Raw genomic sequence first — 20,586 nt, forward strand, 5'->3', positions numbered from 1 at the left:
GCGTCCCATTGATTGACTAACGATGTAAATGATCATTCACTGTGAAACTGTCGACAGTTTTTAGACAATTAAATAAAACATGTAAAACAAAGAAGTTTATCGATCACTGAAGATCATTTCAAAAGGACGATGGTCAATAATAACTCAAGTTTTTGTCTGAAAGTTCTTCTCTTGATTGACAGCTGAGGTTTCAACATGATCACAAACACTTTTATTTCTTCTCATGAATCTTAAAATAATGAACTCAAACTTCCTTCAGGGAGAAATGGAGGGTGTGTCCTTTGATCACCTGTTGGTATGTTGATGAACCAACTGTGGTATTTCCTGGTCTCAGTAGGACTCTGACTCTGTCTCGTTCTGACGCAGATCTGTTCTCCGTGTTGAAGGTAAGAGACACTTTTCACTGTTTTTAAGACTCTCTGTTTGATTTAAGTGTCAAAAGAGCTGTAAGCTAACAGTTAGCCACCAGGTTCATTAGCTGCTCTGACTATAGTAGAAGTGCAGGGAACACAATGACTCTCAGTTAGCATGCAGGCTATGCTAACATGCTAACAGTACAGTTTAACACAGCAGAGGGAGGGCGTGGAGTCTGTCCTCATCAGTTAGGACTAAAAATAATCACTCCATCAGCTCAACTGGTTCCACAACTTCTCTGAAACTGGACGGTTGCCAAGCAACACAAACACTCCTCTGCAAGTCAAGTCAAGTCAAGTCATATTTATAAAGCACATTTAAAAACAGCTACAGCTGACCAAAGTGCTGTACAATACATGAAAAAAGAAAAAACAACTTGAGATCACAATGTCCACAAGAGAGAAATATATATATATGAATACATATATAAATAAAGAATATTTAAAGAAAGCAACAAAGGAACCTGAAAGAAACGGTCTATTCAGGACCAGGGGACTCAAATGCTAAAATATGAAAAGTATGTCTTGAGACAGGACTTAAAAGAGTCAACAGAGGGTGCAGATCTGATGGAATGAGGGAGGCCGTTCCACAGTTTACAGGCTTTTACTGAAAAGGCCCGATCTCCCTTTAGCTTGAGCCGTGAGCGGGGAACAGCCAGGAGGCCCATGTCTGATGATCTCAGGCGCCTAGATGAGGTGTACGGCCTGAAGAGGTTGGTAATATAAAGGGGGGCCAGGCCATTCAGGGCTTTAAAAACAAACAACACAATCTTAAAATCGATTCTGAATTGTATTGGGAGCCAATGAAGGAACGCTAGGACAGGACTGATATGCTCCCTCTTCTTTGTAACAGTCAGCAGCCTTGCTGCAGCATTTTGGACCAGCAATTGCAGTAGTCAAGCCGGGATGAAATGAGCGCATGGGTTACTGTCTGTAAGTCACTGAATGAGAGGATAGGTTTTAGCTTGGAAATTGTACGGAGCTGAAAGAAACTGGATTTGACAACTGGATTTACCTGCCGATCAAATGTATAGCCTGAGTCGAAGATAAAGCCAAGGTTCCTGTCGTGGGGCCTAATGTGGCTGTATAACTGACCTAAGCTGTTGGCGACCTGTTTGATGATATCGGGGGGGGGGGGGGCAAAAACAAAAGCTTCGGTTTTTGACTCATTTAATTGTAGGAAGTTATGGGCCATCCAGTGTTTTATGTCTTCAAGGCATTGTGTAAGAGAGGTGAGTTCTGCGAGATTGTTTGGTTTGACCGGTAGATAAAGCTGAGTGTCATCTGTGTAGAAGTGGTATGAGAGGTTGTGCTTCTGGATAATTTGACCCAATGGGAGCATGTATAGTTAAAATATTAGAGGGCCTAGGATGGATCCCTGTGGTATCCTACAGCTCAGACCAGATTGGGAGGATGTGGCGTTAGTTAAGTTTACAGAGAAGGTTCTGTTGTTCAGGTATGATGTAAACCAAGTCAGGGCTGTGCCCCCAACACCAACCCAATGCTACAGGCGATTCATTAAAATTGTGTGGTCGACAGTGTCGAATGCTGCAGTAAGGTCCAGTGAGATCAGGAAAGCACAGTTTCCAGAGTCCATTGTAAGCAGAAGGTCGTTGTGGATTTTGAGTGCAGATTCTGTGCTATGGGCTACTCTGAAACCTGATTGAAATTTGTCTAAAATACTATTATGATGAAGGTAGGGTAGCAATTTCTCCAGAATAACCTTTTCTAGCACCTTAGAAAGGAAGGGTAGTTTTGAGATGGGTCTGTAGTTGGAAAGTGGTATGGGGTCCAGGTTGGGTTTTTTTTAACAAGGGCTGCACTATAGCATGTTTAAATGAGGGAGGAACAGCACCAGTTGAAATACAGCTGTTTATAATGGAGAGGATAAAAGGGCCGGTAATATCAAAGGAATCTTTGAGGAGAGCTTGGTAGGTACTATGTCACTGGGGCAGGTGGCAGATTTCATTTTAAAAACCGTCTCTTTGAGTGAGGTTAAGGTGATAGGCTCAAAACAGTTTAACTGGGCAGAGCAGTTGAAGGGCGGGGAGGCTGAGATGTGCCTGGTAGGGGCTGAGATATTTTTTCTAATGCCAGCAACTTTTTCAGTGAAGAACTTTAGGAAGTCTTCTGCTCTACTAAGGGGAGTGTCTAGAGAGGGTCCAGGAGGGGGGCAGGTGAGAGAGTTTATAATATTGAATAGGACTTTAGGATTATGGTGATCTTTTGAGATGATATCTGAGAAATGTTTTGCTCTCGCTGCCTTGACTGCAATTTGGTAGCTGATAAGCCGCTCTTTAAGGATGTCATGTGAGATTTGAAGCTTATCCTGCTTCCACTTGCGTTCAGCTTGTCTGCAGCTCCTCCTTAGGGCTCTAGTGGATTCAATAATCCAAGACTGTGATTTAGGCTTTGTTTTTTTTATCTTGAGAGGAGCAATATGGTTGAGAATTGAGGAGCAGATAGCATTAAATAATTGAATGTGATCCTCAGTGCAGAGTTCAGTAGGAATATTTTCAACGGACAGAGTATCTTCAGCAGCTAAGAAAGCAGCTGAGAATAAACTGGCAGTGGAAGAGTTAATGTAACGAGAGTAAAGCATGGGGATGACAGGTCAGAGAGAGACACATTTAAAATAATGGCACTGTGATCTGAAAGACAAGGGTCCATTATTTCCAAATTGTTAACAGAAAGACCACAAGACAAGACCAAGTCCAAAGTGTGGCCATGTTTATGAGTGGGACCTGAGACATACTGTGCAAAATTAAATGATTCAATCAGGTTTAAAAATTCACCGACAAGTGGTTTTGATGGACAACATACATGGATATTAAAATCACCCAGTATTAAAATTCTGTCAAATGATGGCACAATTTGCGATAAGAGGTCTGCAAACTCAGTGATAAAATGTTTATCTGATTTTGGAGGACAATATAATATGATGATAAGAAGAGGGTTTGCTGTACCCACTTTGTTTTTAAAAACTGCTGCCAGACCCCTGCCCCGTCCGGAGGGTCGTGGCGTGTTAAAGAAGGAACATTCATTTGGAGAAAGCTCAATCAGTGGACTTACATCATTGGAGTTCGGTCAAGTTTCAGTCACCAGAAGGAAATCTAGGCCCTGGGATGTGAAAAAGTCGTTAAGAATAAAAGTCTTATTTAGCACTGATCAGGCATTTATCAGAGCCAGTTTAATCGGGGCCGCATTACTGACGTGCGCTAGTGGCGTCCATGGCAGAGAGCGGAGGTCACTAGAGTTTACACCGCTGCAACGTTCAGTGGCAGATCGGGATTTTGAGCCTCGGTGATATCGGAAAGACATTTTTACTGGAATATTGAAAGTGCTAGAAGCCTCAAAAGGTCCAAGTCCTGCAGTTGAATGAATTTTCGACGTGGAGCTCTGCAGAAGGGGACAGCTGATCTCTGCTGCACCCACAGCAGAGATCAGCAAAGACCAGAGACCTTATTATGCAGCTCTATAAGTAGAATTACTGCAGTGAAATCACAGTGTGTGATTCTAGTAGATAGATTTATAAAGACAAACTCTGTCTGCTGTAGTTATTCTCTATGATCAGCTCTTATTGAATGTCTCCTTCCAGTCAGATAGCTGTGTCAGATTGATCTAAACAATGGGGATTCTTCAGTCTGTTGGGCCCCTTCACAGGGGGGTCCTCCAACCATTAATCACCAATATGTGATCAATAATCTGACACCTACAAAAAAATGCTCTGTATAAACATTTATCTTCAAAGTTCACAGAAGTATTATTTCCAACATAAAGAACATCTCTCCCCGATAGTTAAGACTAGACTCGCAGCATTCGGTCATTTACTGTTACATTTCATCTTCACTGTCTGCTCCACCACTGCTCCTCTGTTTTCACTCTCAGACGGATAATTCATTTCATAGGAATAAATCATGTGACTCTTAGCAGAGCGATGAGAGTGAGTGCTGTCAGATGGGGCCCCCTTAGGATCCGATCACACAGAGACGCAACTCGCCTCAAAAAAACACCTGAACGCAGCTGAGGAAAGAACAGCTGGGAGCGCCTGTGGAGCAGGGCTGTGTGTGCATACGGGCGACCAAATGAAATATGTTTGCTCCAAGAGGAGGAGGGGAAAATGTCATAAAAAGCTGAGGTCAAACCTACTTGATTTGATTGGCTACTTTAAGTGACATTGACGATCGCTGCGACTCTGCTTCTTGATCAAAAAAGTTGAAAAATGTTTAAACTTTTATGCGTACACAAAAACTGCTAGAAAAATGTGTCTTGCAGCAGCAAAGAAGAGCGCCCAGCAATCACGCTGGACCATAAGATAACCATGGTTTTGTTGGTGCTGCATTCCCTTTTTGAAGGTGAACCAGGTAGATGTGATGTTTGTAGACTGACAGGGAGGTGATGATGATGATGATGATGATGATGATGGTGAATCAGCAGCTTCATATCTTTGTTTTCTCCACAGCTGAAGATCTTTGACTGGATGTGACTTCAGCAGCTGAATTCCATCAGTGTTGTTGTAGTGACAGAGTGCAGCTCTCCCAGCAGGGGGCGCTCTGCTATGGATCAGTGTGAGGACACAGAGGAGGGAGTCCCTCCCTCTAAAACCTCTCTGTGTGAGGAACATGAAGCTCTGAGGTGAGGATCTCTAACTGTCCATGACTCTTCTCCATGTCACAGCTCAACACTCACATCACTCCACCTTCATCATCATCACCATCATCATCATCATCATCATCATCATCATCATCATCATCATCATCATCACTGTCTCATCTGCTGCTCACAGTAACTAATAATGTTGTTTGTTTGTATCAGGATGCAGGAACAGAGACCAGACTCTCCTGGACCCAGCTGTGTGTCCATGAAGAGTGACCGGTCTATGGGTCGCCTTATTGACTTTAAAGATGGACGTCCTGCTGATAGAAGGTGAGATCTGAAATTGACAAAGAGCTCTGTTGTGCTTTTCTGTAGGCTCACTCTTTCATCCTCAGCCATTTACATCACTCTCAGTCTTCAGTCCATGTTCACCTCTCCCTGGACTCGTACTTTTCTCCTGTTTCTCCTACTTCTCCACCAGAGGTCCTCAGAATTCACCTCCTTCTCTTCTAGGTTTCAATAGCCCAGACCTTCCCCTCTACTCTACTCACCTGTCTTCATTTTCCTCATCAGCTTCATTTAGTTTTCTCACCACTTCATGATCATTGTGTGCTTTGGTTCTATCTTGTGTTTTTTAATTTGAAGTTTTTGTTCTTGAACCCTGACCTGCCTGAAGGCTGTAAAATGTGGAAAAGAATCATTTTATTGCAGCTGTGAGTCCATTTTTTTCTGCATTTGGGTCCTTCCCTGCACCCTATTTCCCCGACCCTGTCAGAACTTAACCTGCCTGACACAGAACCAGCCGACAGTGTGATGGACTTTATGACTTTAAAGCAAAAACAGCCCTACTAGAAAGAAGCTAAATATTCTTATACAAAGTCAAAATAATAGGTCAAACCTTAAAAAGAGACAAATCTGAGGAAAGATTTATTTTTGGGCTGTATCATGAAGACTGCAGACAAAGATCTTCAAAGCTCTTGAGTGTTTTTACAAACCTTGTAGGATCCATATTCTGGACTTACTCACAATATAAAAACTACTGTGATGGTTCAAGCAGCACTTATTCCCATCTGAAGTGATGTCAGTCTGAAGACTTTGTCCCAGAAGTGAGTTCCAGGTTGAGATTCCTGAAGTTGTTATGGACAAATTCTTGATCTTGATCTGTTCTGTATCCTAATAGTAATTGCTGCTCGTTGTGAATGATGCTCGGTCTCTAAATGTACTATGGGAGGTAGAGCCTTCAGTTTTCAGACTCCTCTCCTCTGGAATCATCTTCTGTTAACTTTACTTTCATCAGTCTGAAGAATTTGAGGACAGACACAGTGTTGGCTGTATTCTGAGTGAGATACTGTTCTAATAGAAACAGAGAGAACTGTGGAGAACTTCACCTCTGCCTCCAGATTACTGATTATCCATCTGCTAGTTTAAACTGGAACAATCTGATTAAAAATGATCTTTGTTCTAAATGCTTTCATTAACCAGCTGTTTGTTTGTATCAGGATGCAGGAACACAGACCAGACTCTCCTGGACCCAGCTGTGTGTCCATGAAGAGTGACCGGTCTATGGGTCGCCCTGTGGACTTTAAAGATGGACGTCCTGCTGATGGAAGGTGAGAATTAAAAATCAAGTTAATGTTATGTCTCTGTTGTTTTAAGACTCATATCTTAGCTCAGAGTTTCATTATATATATCCCGTTGTTTTCTTGTGTAATATGTCCTGTCACAGAGTTCAACAGGAGAGCTCCAACGTTCACAGAGATCAACCAGACCAGCAGAATCCAACAGACCTGGACTCCATCTTTATGGTGTGTTCAACACACTGTTAATTAATACACTACCATTACAATAATTTAATTCTAAGTTATTGTTCTGTTTAGACCAGCTGACCTTCAGACTGACAGATGAACCACATGTTGAGTTCTACCAGTTTATATTAAATATCCAGTGTCTCCTTCTGTTCCAGCTGCTGGAGGAGAACATCATCACCTTTGTGAAGAACGAGCTGAAGAGAGTCCACAGGGTTCTGAGTCCAGATTACCCAGAATGCTTAGAGAGTCAGAGTGAGGATGAAGAGCAGGGGAGAAGCTGTAAAGAGGCATTTTTGAAGATCACTCTCCACTTCCTGAGGAGAATGAAGCAGGAGGAGCTGTCTGACTGTCTGCAGAGCAATAAGAACATTTTAACAGATTAAGTATTTTAGAAAAAGGACAAAGAGGTTTAAAGTTCCAAACTTATATAGCCATGTGATCTATATCAGGATCTGTTCATTGATTTCAGTTCTTTCTTTATTCAGGAACGTTTGGTGCAGTGTGCCAACAAAAACTCAAATCTAACCTGAAGGAGAAGTTCCAGTGTGTGTTTGAGGGGATTGCTAAAGCAGGAAACCCAACCCTTCTGAACCAGATCTACACAGAGCTCTACATCACAGAGGGAGGGACTGGAGAGGTCAATGATGAACACGAGGTCAGACAGATTGAAACAGCATCCAGGAAACCAGACAGACCAGAAACAACCATCAGACAAGAAGACATCTTCAAAGCCTCACCTGGAAGAGATCAACCAATCAGAACAGTGATGACAAAGGGAGTGGCTGGCATCGGGAAAACAGTCTTAACACAGAAGTTCACTCTGGACTGGGCTGAAGACAAAGACAACCAGGACATACACTTCACATTTCCATTCACTTTCAGAGAGCTGAATGTGCTGAAGAAGAAAAAGTTCAGCTTGGTGGAACTTGTTCATCACTTCTTTCCTGAAACCAAAGAAGCAGGAATCTGCAGGTTTGAAGAGTTCCAGGTTGTGTTCATCTTTGACGGTCTGGATGAGTGTCGACTTCCTCTGGACTTTAAAAACAACGAGACCCTGACTGATGTCACAGAGTCCACCTCAGTGGATGTGCTGCTGACAAACCTCATCAGGGGGAAACTGCTTCCCTCTGCTCACCTCTGGATAACCACACGACCTGCAGCAGCCAATCAGATCCCTCCTGAGTGTGTTGACATGGTGACAGAGGTCAGAGGGTTCACTGACCCACAGAAGGAGGAGTACTTCATGAAGAGGTTCAGAAATGAGGATCAGGCCAACAGAATCATCTCCCACATCAAGACATCCAGAAGCCTCCACATCATGTGTCACATCCCAGTCTTCTGCTGGATCACTGCTACAGTTCTGGAGGATGTGCTGAAGACCAGAGAGGGAGGAGAGCTGCCCAAGACCCTGACTGAGATGTACATCCACTTCCTGGTGGTTCAGTCCAAACTGAAGAACATCAAGTATGATGGAGGAGCTGAGACAGATCCACACTGGAATAAAAAGAGCAGGAAGATGATTAAGTCTCTGGGAAAACTGGCGTTTGAGCAGCTGCAGAAAGGAAACCTGATCTTCTATGACTCAGACCTGACAGAGTGTGGCATCGATATCAGAGCAGCCTCAGTGTACTCAGGAGTGTTCACACAGATCTTTAAAGAGGAGAGAGGACTGTACCAGGACAAGGTGTTCTGCTTCATCCACCTGAGTGTTCAGGAGTTTCTGGCTGCTCTTCATGTCCATCTGACCTTCATCAACTCTGGAGTCAATCTGATGTCAGAAAAACAAAAAACATCCCGGAGGTCTAAAGTATTCAGAGAAAAACCTAACCCAACACATTTATATCAGAGTGCTGTGGACCAGGCCTTACAGAGTCCTAATGGACACCTGGACTTGTTCCTCCGCTTCCTCCTCGGTCTTTCTCCAGAGACCAATCAGAATCTCATACGAGGTCTGCTGACACACACAGGAAGTGGCTCAAAGACCAATCAGAAAACAGTCAAGTACATCAAGGAGAAGATCAGTGAGGATCTGTCTGCAGAGAAAAGCATCAATCTGTTCCACTGTCTGAATGAACTGAATGATCGTTCTCTAGTGGAGGAGATCCAACAGTCCCTGAGATCAGGATGTCTCTCTACAGATAAACTGTCTCCTGCTCAGTGGTCAGCTCTGGTCTTCATCTTACTGTCATCAGAAAAAGATCTGGACGTGTTTGACCTGAAGAAATACTCTGCTTCAGAGGAGGCTCTTCTGAGGCTGCTGCCTGTGATCAAAGCTTCAAACAAAGCTCTGTACGTGCTCACATAACTAGTCAATTCAAATGTAGTTCAGAAATAACAACTATAGTTTGTAATTTCTTTCATTTGTGTTCTTCTGAATCCTCTTCAGGCTGAGTCGTTGTAACCTCTCAGAGAGAAGCTGTGAAGCTCTGTCCTCAGTCCTCAGCTCCCAGTCCTCTAGTCTGAGAGAGCTGGACCTGAGCAACAACAACCTGCAGGATTCAGAAGTGAAGCTGCTGTGTAGTGGTTTAAAGACTCTACACTGTTCACTGGAAACGCTCAGGTAAGGACTTATTCATGTGAAAGTTTACCCAATAAGCTTAAATGTACTTAGTTTATTTGATATTTTGATTAACTTACCAAACATATCCTCTTCAGGCTGAGTGTCTGTAACCTCTCAGAGAGAAGCTGTGAAGCTCTGTCCTCAGTCCTCAGCTCCCAGTCCTCTAGTCTGAGAGAGCTGGACCTGAGCAACAACAACCTGCATGATTCAGGAGTGAAGCTGCTGTCTACTGGATTAAAGAGTCCACTCTGTAGACTGGACACTCTCAGGTTAGTGTGCTGCTGATCCACACATCCACTGTGCTGCAGGTTATTCTCCCACACAGACGCGTCTCCCCCTCCCCTTTTGCTCTTAGTTTGAGCGGGATCATCGATGAAAATGAAAACAAAACTTAAGAGTAAGTCTGTAAAAAGAACTCCATCCCGGTTATATGCAACTGTCCAGACCAACAGGACTCGAGGAACTACTAATCTGCACAGTTTACACAGTTTATGTTTGAACTTTTTTACAAGTTATTAACTAAAAGCTGTGTCCCATACCAGCAGCTGCAGCCCTCCTCCACCCTGAGGTGTGCTTCTGCTTTGCGGTCCGTGTGGGAACACAGATTAAATCACTTTTGTTCCGTGCGTACTCGGATCAGTCCTGTACCGAAACGGTCCGGTCCGAGTACGTGTACCTTTACACCCCTATCAGTAAGTGTCAGTAAAGTTGTTGATGAATGAACAGATGATAACCTGCAGCTGTGTTGTGTCTCGTTCTCTCCATCAGACGCCTGTGAGCTGGAACTGGACACAAACACAGTGAACAGAAAACTGAAACTGTCTGACAACAACAGGAAGGTGACACATGTGGAGGAGCTTCAGTCATATCCTGATCATCCAGACAGATTTGAATACAGGTGTTCTCAGCTGCTGTGTAGGACTGGTCTGACTGGTCGCTGTTACTGGGAGGTCGAGTGGAGAGGAAAGGTTGATGTATCAGTGAGTTACAGAGGAATCAGAAGGAGAGGAGACAGTGATGAATGTGTGTTTGGAGATAATGATCAGTCCTGGAGTCTGAGCTGCTCTGATGAAGGTTACTCTGTCTGGCACAATAACATAAGAACAGAGATCTCCTCCTCCTCCTCCTCTTCCTCCTCCTCCTCCTCCTCCTCCTCCTCCTCCTCTGTCTCTCACAGAGTAGCAGTGTATGTGGACTGTCCTGCTGGCTCTCTGTCCTTCTACAGAGTCTCCTCTGACACACTGATCCACCTCCACACCTTCAACACCACATTCACTGAACCTCTCTATCCTGGGTTTGGGTTCTGTTCTCCTGGTTCTTCAGTGTCTCTGTGTCGTCTGTCGGTCTGAGAAACACTGCTGACTGAAGATCAGCTGACTCTGTTCACTCTGTCCAGCTGGTCTGTTTCATGGTTGGGGGGTGTGATAATGGGGGGTGGGGGTGGTAATGGGGGTTAAATGTTCTACATTACAGAAAAACAATGGACCCCCTTCTTTAATGTCTGTATTGTTCTGATCTCACCAATAAAAAACAAGTGACAATTAAACAATTAAAGTCCTCCTCCTGCTGTCTTGATATTGGCAGCAGGAGGAGGAGTCATGGCTCCAGATCTGTTACAAATGGTAAACTTGTCTCTCAGGTGTCTTCCCACAGGCCCTGAAAACAGCAGTCATCAAGCCACTACTAGAAAAGAACAATCTAGACAATAATGAATCATTACAGGCCTATATCAAATCTTCCTCTGTTAGGTCAAATGATAGACAAAGCTGTGTTTCAGAAGTTAAATAACTTCTTGATATTGAACAACTGTTTGGATGTCTTCCAGTCAGGTTTTGGACCAAACCGCAGCACTGAGACAGCTCTGGTTAAAGAGTAACTAAACCCTAAAACCACTTTCTTCAACTCTAAACCTCTGTATTTGAGTATTAAGTAGTGTTATGGATCAATCCAAGTCCCAATCTCGACATTTGAGTACAAAGTATTGAAATTTGAAATATTGTGTTAGAAATGTGCATAGTGTCTGCCCTTCTGTTTGAAAAACTCTAACAGTTTTTTTGGAGTACAGTATGACGTAGGAGTACAGCCCCACGTCACCAAACCTATAAAAGCCTCGTCACCCGACTCGGCGAACTGTGGGGACTCAAGTGTGTGTGTGTATTTGTGTGTGTGGGGCAAACATGGTATCATGTTGCGGCTGATAACGGTGCGAAAGGAGTGAGTGGGGGAGTTTACCCCCGTGCCCCCCTCCCTCTCCAAGTTGATACATTCTCCTGCTTATTCTGCTCCGGTCCCCGGCATCATAACGTGACTCTCGCTCACACCTGAAGAACACACTCTCTCACCTCGTACTCTCTCTCCTCACTCAATCAAAAATTTTGTGTAGCGTCAGATTTAAAATGTACTACCCTCTTGAGTCATTAAGGACAAAAATGTTCACTTCCAAAAACTGCTATAAAAATAGTACAGATTAATTTTTTTTCTGCTTTTTGGGTTAAATCTTTTGATCAACTTCAGTCCTGATCAAAACGATCAAATATTGAATAATTATCAGGATTTAAACCCTTTAATTGACAGTTTGATTACATGATGATAATATTTTTAATGAAAAAAACACACAAAAAACGAGTTATTTTCCATATAACAAATGTTTGGTGTCTGGGGGATTTTTTTCATCAGTCTTTGTTTTGTTAAAATCTAAGGACAATCTGAAAATGAAAATATTTATATGCTTTTATTTACTTTGTGTTTCAAGGTTAATCAGCTTTAGTATTACTTATCAGGTTATCTCTGTTGTCAGCCTTTATTTAAAGTTTGTATTGAACACTGGAGAGCAGCACTGAGCAGGTCAGGAAATCAGGTAACCTTTGTGAGCCAGGTGTGTAAACCTGCTGAGTGGCTCTAACTGACAGACAGGAGTGTCAGCGGTGTGTGTGAGAGCAGGAGTGAGGTGAGAGGCTGAGACACTTTCAGGCTGAATTCAATGAAAGGAAGACAGCAGAGATACCTTTGGTAAGTGTGCTGTGTTCTTTGGTAATTATCTGTTCAGAATGTTTGAATGGTGACATGTATTTAATGTAGGCTGTTTATTTCATAGTGATGCACTCTGCATTCTGGTTTTATAGTGTAGTGTTCACAGGAAACAATTAAATTAGAAGGGTAAATAATAATTAATATTGAACACATTTAACTGGTTTGTTTAAATTATAAACAAAAGATAAAGAACTGAATAGATACTAAAATTCAGATTCATTTAATGGTTATATTAACTTAAATTCTGATTTGTGTTGTTTGGTGTTAAAATGAGAAAAAGGAGGGTAAGGATGCTAAAAGATGCATGGTTAACATTGTATAAGTGGAAAACTGCTTCCCCAGATTACTTTACAATTATAATAGGAATGTATATGGGAAGAATTTTGTTCATAGATATTTTCCTTGCTTTTCAGAACCACACACAATAAACAGTTGTAACCTCGCTGCATTAAAGTCTCCTCTTTGAACTCTTTTACTATCGTGGCCTAACCCAAACCAATGTGTTCAGTCTTTTAGAATAAGGGTCTGCTTGGAGGTGAAATATTGATAAATGAAAGCAGTTACTTTTATTGAAATAAGAAAAGTTTTAAGATTGATGACGAGTCAGGTTACCGTGGGAATTGGATAGCGGCAAGACCAATCGAAGAATAATTTTCCTCTTAACTGAAAGTTTATAAAAAGCAGTGAAGCAGCAAAAAGGAAGCCAAAGAGAGAAATGATAACAGAAAAAATAAACACACCATTGAAGTGTTTTTTTACCATATACCATTTAGTTACACACACTGAAGGCTATAATGCATCTCTATCGTTTCTTCTAACAAGATGTTGAGTAAATCCAGAATGCCAGATGACATCTACAGGTGTTATCATTCAGTTTGTGATTTTCTTTATTTTGTATTCTGACTGCAGGATTCTTATTAAGGGCTACAGGTTTTCAGTGAAATCGACATCGACCTGACCTGACTGTGGTCGCTCTGCATCAGGATCTGCTGAGCTCCTTTTCTTTACCAAAGACACTTTAGACACTCGACACAAAATAACACAAGTAGATGAAAGTCTTTCTCACTCTACATCAGTTTATTTATTACAAGGTTACACATGAGCTGTCTGAAGAACTTGTGCTACCCAACACAGAGGCCTCCAAGGAAACAGAGTGACAGAAAGAAGAGAAGATATCAGGAGAGAAGAAGGATCCTTACACTGTAACTGTTTCATATAAACCCTTTCAATTCAAACGTCATAGCTGCTCCCAACTTACTGGTTCATATGTCAGCAACAAAACATCAATGTCAAAAAAGTAGAGACAGATTTCTGTCAATAGAATTGTCTTATATCCCTTTATAACTGCACTTATACATCTGTTAGTCAATACATACTTATGAATACAAATTAGTGATGTTGTTAACTTGGATTCCTCTGGATCAGTTTTACCATTGCACAGGATTAACATTTCTCTCCAGTGTGGACTAACATGTGTCTGGTCAGATTTCCTCTTTGGGAAAAACCTTTACTGCAAACAGAGCAGCTGATCCTGTGTGATCTAACATGCGTGACTTCAGACCCCCCTTTTGTCTAAATTGTTTTACCACACTCAGAGCATCTAAGGGATTTCTCTCTGTGAATTGCCATGTGATATGTCAGACTGACCTTATGGGTAAATCTTTTCTCACAGTGACAGCAGCGATATTGTTTCTCTCCAGTGTGAATCATCATGTGTTTGGTCAGATTTCCCTCAAAACTAAACCTTTTACCACACTGAGAGCAGCTGAAGGGTTTCTCTCCTGTATGAAATAAAATGTGTTGGCTTTTTGTTGAAATGCTTTACTGCAAAAAGGTTAACTGAAGGGTTTCTCCCCTCTGTGATCTGCCATGTGACATGTCAGACTAACCTTATGGGTAAATACTTTCTCACATTGAGAGCAGCTGAAGGGTTTTTCTCCAGTGTGAATCATCATGTGTCTGGTCAAGATTCCTTTTACGTTAAATCTTTTACTGCACTCTGAGCACCTACGTGGTCTCTTACCAGTCTTAAGTTCCTTATTTTTCAAGTTTGAAGTGAAAGTCTGCAGTCGTATTTCTTCCAGGGACTTGAGATTCTCCACCTCTTTGGAATCATGATAATCCTCCTTTAAAAGAACAGAATTAAAACATAGGTCAGGGTAGGCTATAGGGCTGTGCAAGTAAATTCAGTTGCATTGTTATCCCAATGAAAAGATTTCCAACAATCACATCGCTGTAGTCAGAATTTATTGCAAGAAAATTGTATTTATGCAGATTTCAGCGGTTGCCCCTTATATTGCAGAGTTTAACCATCAAAGACAATATTCATAGACTTAATGAAAACATTCATACATCTTTATATTCAACAGAATTTATTTAAAAAATACTTCTAAACAAACATGAATAAAATGGTAATAACTCTAATATTTCATATAAATAAATACAAATAACTAGTTTAACAGAACAAACAATATCAAACAGTGCAGGGAGTAGAAGTGGTCACAGATGGCCGAGGGATAGCAGGGGACAGGATTAACTTTATTGTCTCACAAAGTGAGAAATTTGTCTTCAGCTCTTCACCCGTGCTGCAGCAATAAAAAAAAACATCAACATCATCCTTCACATCGAACATAAAACGATAACATTATTAAGTATATAAATACTTTGGGTTCTTAGCACGAGGCAGCCCGGGTCGCTACAGAGCAGCGCCACCGTTGGAAACCGGTTAATTGTTTTATGATTGCATCTGGAGAGAGAAGATGAGCATTTGTGAAACAATGGGCGTTTTATAATATAGAGTGAACACAAAATATTAATACAAATATTTTACAAAATAGAAGAAACAAAGAAATGCATCCAAATAAAGTTAAGTACCTGTTCTCGGGCAAAGCCTCCTGTGAAGCATCTGACAACGACAGAAGAAATCGGCTCTTTGACTATTGTTGAGAAACAAAAAAAACAAAAGAAAAACAAAGACTGCTTAGTAAAAACAAGATCTGCACAACAAGAAGCTCATAGAAAGTGTAGAAAACAGCAAAATACAAAAGCAAATATTGATCATTTTATTGCAGATTTTGTGAGTACATTTTGGCAACCAAGATGTCCAGAGGTTAAATAGAAAAGACTAATGCAATCAAATCAACTTTGTTGCTAGTTTGTCACATATCCAAGACTCTAATCATCATTCAACTAATAACCTTGCATTTAAAGGGTTACAATTCAGAAAATAATTGAATGTTTTGAGCAAGTCGAAAGTTGTTTAACTTTAACTGCACTGTAAAAAAAAGATACACCATAACTACTCTATAAAATTGAGGCAACAGATTGCACGCAATATTATTAATTTAATCTAACTATGTTAAAAGTTAAGTTAATGTTACTCAAATCAGACCCTTTAGAATTACTTGTTTAAATTGAGTAGATTCAAATAAAGCACAAAAATAAATTAACCAAATTTAAACAAAAAGATTAAGTAGATATCAATAAGAGAAATGTCTAAATTAGTAAAAGGTACTGATATAAATAATTAAATTTGATATATAAATGATATAAAATTGAGTAATACTAATCTTTATATTTAGTGCATTTTTTAATTTTCCTTAATAAAATTAATTAAAATGTAAATATAATAATTTCTTGGCAATTACACACATGTTCGCGTTATGACCTACATTTTAGTGTGAGATTAGAATTAGTCGATCAGAAAATACAGAATAAATATTACTTAAGTAAGATACAATGACATTTAATGCTTGACGAAAGTAACACTTTTTATCAGACTTTGTTAAAGGTACAGCATTTCAAGCAGCCTTTAACATACAGAAGATGATGCCAACAAAAGATGTGCATCCAACAAAAACACACTCTACAGTTTCATATCTCCTCAGGTGATTACCAACGTGAAGAAAATATTCTTTTTTAGAGGGATGTTGAGTTGAGCAAATTAAACATGTAAAACAGAAGATGACTCCTGGCCCTCTAGTTTCATCTTCTGGATGATATCTTGAAAGATGTGTGCGTAGGGCATTCAAAGTTTTAAAGGAGCATGGACAATCAAGAACAAGACAAGGTACCGGATTTCCAATTTCAAATGTCCTGTGCTGTAGTCTGTAATGGGTCAGAAGATCACCCCTTGTCGTCGCTATGAATCCACAGATTTTACACCGCCATCTCATCTGGAGACACCTAGAAGATAATACAGAAAAATTTAAATTAGAGATGTGCCTTTGCTCTTATTTGAAAATAAAAACATCACCCTCTCAATTACATGTGTACTATAGCTTGTATTGAAGGGCTAGTAAAAGTTATAATTAGATTTTCAGAGTTCTTCTGGAAGTGTTCTCTTTGTCTCTTTAGTTCTATTCTAAACATGAATTCTGGATGAAATGTAGAAATTCTTGTCCTAATGCTAATAATATACCCAATGAGTTTGATGAAAAACGTTGCATCTCATTTTAAATTAGAATTAGGATAAGACTTCTTTAGTCTTAACCATCAATGTTGCATTTTACTCAAATGTATTTATATTTTTCTGCTGCGTTACGCTGTAATAAATGATTCCTTAGTCATGTATATTTTACTTAATATATCTGATAAAATGTATTAAATAAAAATGCTTTCGTGATTTTGTGGCAATTGTTTAAGTACCTTTCATACAAAAATGTTTGAGATAGTATCTGCTTATTTTGGTTACATTAAATATAAGGAAGACGGATTTGTAAAAAAAAAAAAAAAGTTACATTTTTACATTGAATAAAATCAATAGATATTTTATCTTTTATTATCTTTTATTTTATTAGATATTTTATATTTTTTATAGTGGGTTAACCTCCTAGGATTACTTTATCCTGCATGTTTCATGTATGACAAAAGTATAGTTTTTAACAACATTCACAAATTCACTTTGAATTACCTTATCAACGTATCTAAAAAATAAGTAAGTAGCTCTAATTATTAAGTAGTTAATGCATAGTTAAAAAAAAAAAAAGTAAGACATCTTCTTTGCATAATCAATAATAGAATGAACACAGAGGGAAACTGTAAAAATGTAGTGTAGCCTGCTAGTGACAGCTCGGTGTCAGCAAGCAGCGAGTGAGGAAATACTGTAAATTAGAGAGGATTAAATAAAGAGGAGCAATTTATGCTTTTCAGCACGTGAAAAAAAAGGAATGCGTGAGAGCTTGCACGAGTATCACAGACACAGTCACAGTCAATGCGTGATTTAGCAGCTCTGGGCTAACAGCTCTCGGTTGTGATAAATTTTGTGTTTTTTAATGGAGCGTGGTCGTCAGTTCACGAAACTCAAATCTGTCATGATCGGCTGTGCTGAAAAATTACGGTTCAAGACACTGTCGTTGCATTGCCAATTTCTCTCCTCGCATTTTTCAACATGTTATCATACCTTTACCTGCTGAATGAGAAAACTATGACCATGTTGTTTACATCCCTCCCCGCGCGAGCGATTCCTCTTTCCTCTTCAGTAACTTTCAAAATAAAGCTTGTGGTTTTCTCAGTGTAACTACTCGTGATATCTTTCTGATATCGTTGCGTAATACCATCACACTATAGCCTAACATAACATGCATAATTTACCTTTCCGCCGCTACTGTGTCTCTGTCTCTCTGTATTACTTTGCTTGCTAATTTTGTTTTGTAACGTAGCATACACCCACAAGTCATAAACATTACAGTATAAAATAACTCTCCTTACCTTTGTCAACCAAATTAAATTGATGAGTTAAATGGAGGGAAAGGGGCACCAGTCATCCGCACTTTCTTTATGTCTTGTGACCAGATGAGAGCCTGCTGAATTCAAAAGAAGAAAAAAGGCGCAAAATAACAGGAAGTGCTTGTCAATTAAAAACTGACTAATTAAAGTTGTAAATTTACAAGAATAAAACAAAAAACGTTTTTTTTAACGTGTTTAAGATTCAAACAAATATCTGAAAATTGACAGCAAGAAAACAAGAGCTGAAATATTGATAAAATAAAAACACATTTGGTACCACTTTTAGTTTACAAGTTTTATTTTAAGTCAGAGATGATGCTTTGTGGTGTATCCAGGAATTAAACGGTATTGGAATATATCTTTGCTGCCTCGTATTCGTTTATCAATGTTTTTCATTTTTGGCTGTAATCATTCTAATTTAACTGACTTTGTCAGGGAAGTGTACAGAGTTTGGAGTTCTTCATGCTTATCGCCGCCACAGTGGCGAGCAGTATCCTGCCTCGTGACGAGCTTCTTCTACAGCATATAAAGGTAAAACAACACCACTGCTGGAACATTGTGCCCTCCTAAAATGTATTTATATTTTTCGACTGCGTTAGTTAAAGTTAAACAACTTTCGACTTGCTCAAAACATTCAATTATTTTCTGTATTGTAACCCTTTAAATGCAATGTTATTAGTTGAATGATGATTAGAGTCTTTGATATGTCAAAGACTATCAACAACATTTATTTGATTGCATTATTCTTTTTTATGGACACCTTCATGGCCAAAATGTACACACAAAATCTGCAATAAAATGATCAATATTTGCTTTTATATTTTGCTGTTTTCTGCACTTTTATGGCTCTTGGGTCTTTGTCTGTCTTTTCATAGCAAACGGGATCTGACAACTGTCGCTCCACTTCATTTATATAGTTAGCCCGTTTTAAAATACAAATAGCACCTCCTTTATCAGCAGGTTTTATTACAATGGTAGTGTCTTTTCCCACATATCAAATTAAAACGCACGAGGTAAGCTCAAACTATGATGACAAATAAAAGTTAAACTATATTCAGACAATAGTGCCGCTGTACAGTCTAAGAGTGAAATGATGACTTTATGAAGGAGTGCAGGAGAACTTCCTGTTGTGAAATATGTCAACAGAATGAAACATGATGAACAGGCCTATTATATATATTAATGTCATAACATCATGACTTATTGTAAACATGAATAGTGACTAACTATGCCTGCCTTCATGCATCCCCACATTGCTTTAATTATTTATTTATTGGCTTTAATGTCATTAATGTCATCCTTCAGTTTAGTTAGACATATCAGCTTATTTGATTTTGTCCTAAAAAATATTAAATAAGGCTTCTTGCACTTCTATGCTTCACTTTAATATTTAAAGAAGGAATTTTGTATGAGATGTTTTTCCAAGAAGAGAGCCTTAACTGCAGACTCGATAAGCATTTTTCTCTGCACTAATTCACTCTGCTGTTCATCTCTCGTCTTAACCGAATAAATTAGAGATTGTAAAAAAGAGGATGTTGAGTAATGAGTTACATTTATTTATATTCGTTAAATGTATTTATGTTCATATAAATAAATGACTAAAACGTTTCAAATGGATGTAACTCCTCAGTTTTATATTGAAGTATTTTGTGTGAATTCCCGTAAATTAGTTTTAAATGAATGAAACATTAAACCGGAAGTGCCGCCTGGTTTTATTTTGAAGTTGTTTGCGTGTATTTCCGGTCCTGACAGTGGAGGAGCCTCAGCCATTACTCAGTAACGGATGGGATTTAAAATGTGAAATAAAAAATAAAATGTAAAATAAAAAAATCCTACTAAAGTAAAAGTAAAAGTACAGATTTTAAAATCTACTTTAAAAGTAAAAGTACACAAAAAACTACTCAATTACCTCTTCTATGTCTCGAGTGATGTCTATTTCCCCACTTCCCCTTTCACATCCTGAAAGTGATCTCATTTATCTTTACTGAATACTCACTGTTCCTCTCGTTCCTCCTCCTTTACCTCTCTATCCACATATATATTCTAAAATATTGGAAAACGGGTCACTTCCAACTGTTGTTTCTTCCCATATTTTCCACTCACATATTCCTGCCAATTCTCTTGAAACCAGCATCAGATCTAGTGCTGAACTGTTTCCTGTATGAATATTTATTTGTGTTCCTCTACCATCATTTATACATACCAAGTGACTGTCTTCCTAAAGTTGCTCTATTATTTAGTATCCGTCTTTTCCCTCCCCACAATGTGCTGTGTGAGTTCAAATCTCCACTCCAGACCACATGGTTTTTAGTCTGTCCCTGTATTTGCTTTCATTTGATGAGATCTAGTTTTATTATAATAATTGATAATAGTTGTCTGTCCTACATCCGTCCACATTTCTATGAGTATGAATCCTCCCTCTCTCCCTTTACTAACCGCTCTGAATGAAAGA

The 20,586-nt window shown here is 39.5% G+C and overlaps 3 protein-coding genes across 3 annotated transcripts in view; 2 read left to right on the forward strand and 1 right to left on the reverse strand.

Annotated features, from left to right (window-relative positions):
* Positions 1–20,586, reverse strand: part of LOC136181101 (NLR family CARD domain-containing protein 3-like) — a 785,212-nt gene that overhangs the window by 80,389 nt on the left and 684,237 nt on the right. The gene's annotated exons all lie outside the window — the stretch shown is intronic.
* Positions 324–7,432, forward strand: LOC136181166 (uncharacterized). Its single transcript, XM_065961710.1, has 6 exons — positions 324–386; positions 4,876–5,048; positions 5,229–5,339; positions 6,509–6,619; positions 6,736–6,814; positions 6,973–7,432. Exons 2-6 carry the CDS (start codon positions 4,972–4,974, stop codon positions 7,198–7,200), a joined length of 606 nt encoding a protein of 201 aa, XP_065817782.1. The 5' UTR covers positions 324–386; positions 4,876–4,971; the 3' UTR covers positions 7,201–7,432.
* The window catches only part of LOC136181122 (NLR family CARD domain-containing protein 3-like), a 236,446-nt gene continuing 223,311 nt past the window's right edge, over positions 7,452–20,586 (forward strand). The window contains exons 1-2 of the mRNA XM_065961524.1: positions 7,452–9,106; positions 9,473–9,646. Coding sequence (XP_065817596.1) covers positions 7,584–9,106; positions 9,473–9,646 — 1,697 coding nt within the window. The 5' untranslated portion in view covers positions 7,452–7,583. The remainder of the gene's footprint in view (positions 9,107–9,472; positions 9,647–20,586) is intronic.

This window comes from Labrus bergylta, chromosome 2 (genome assembly GCF_963930695.1).
Source record: "Labrus bergylta chromosome 2, fLabBer1.1, whole genome shotgun sequence".
Classification (NCBI taxonomy): Eukaryota; Metazoa; Chordata; class Actinopteri; order Labriformes; family Labridae; genus Labrus; species Labrus bergylta.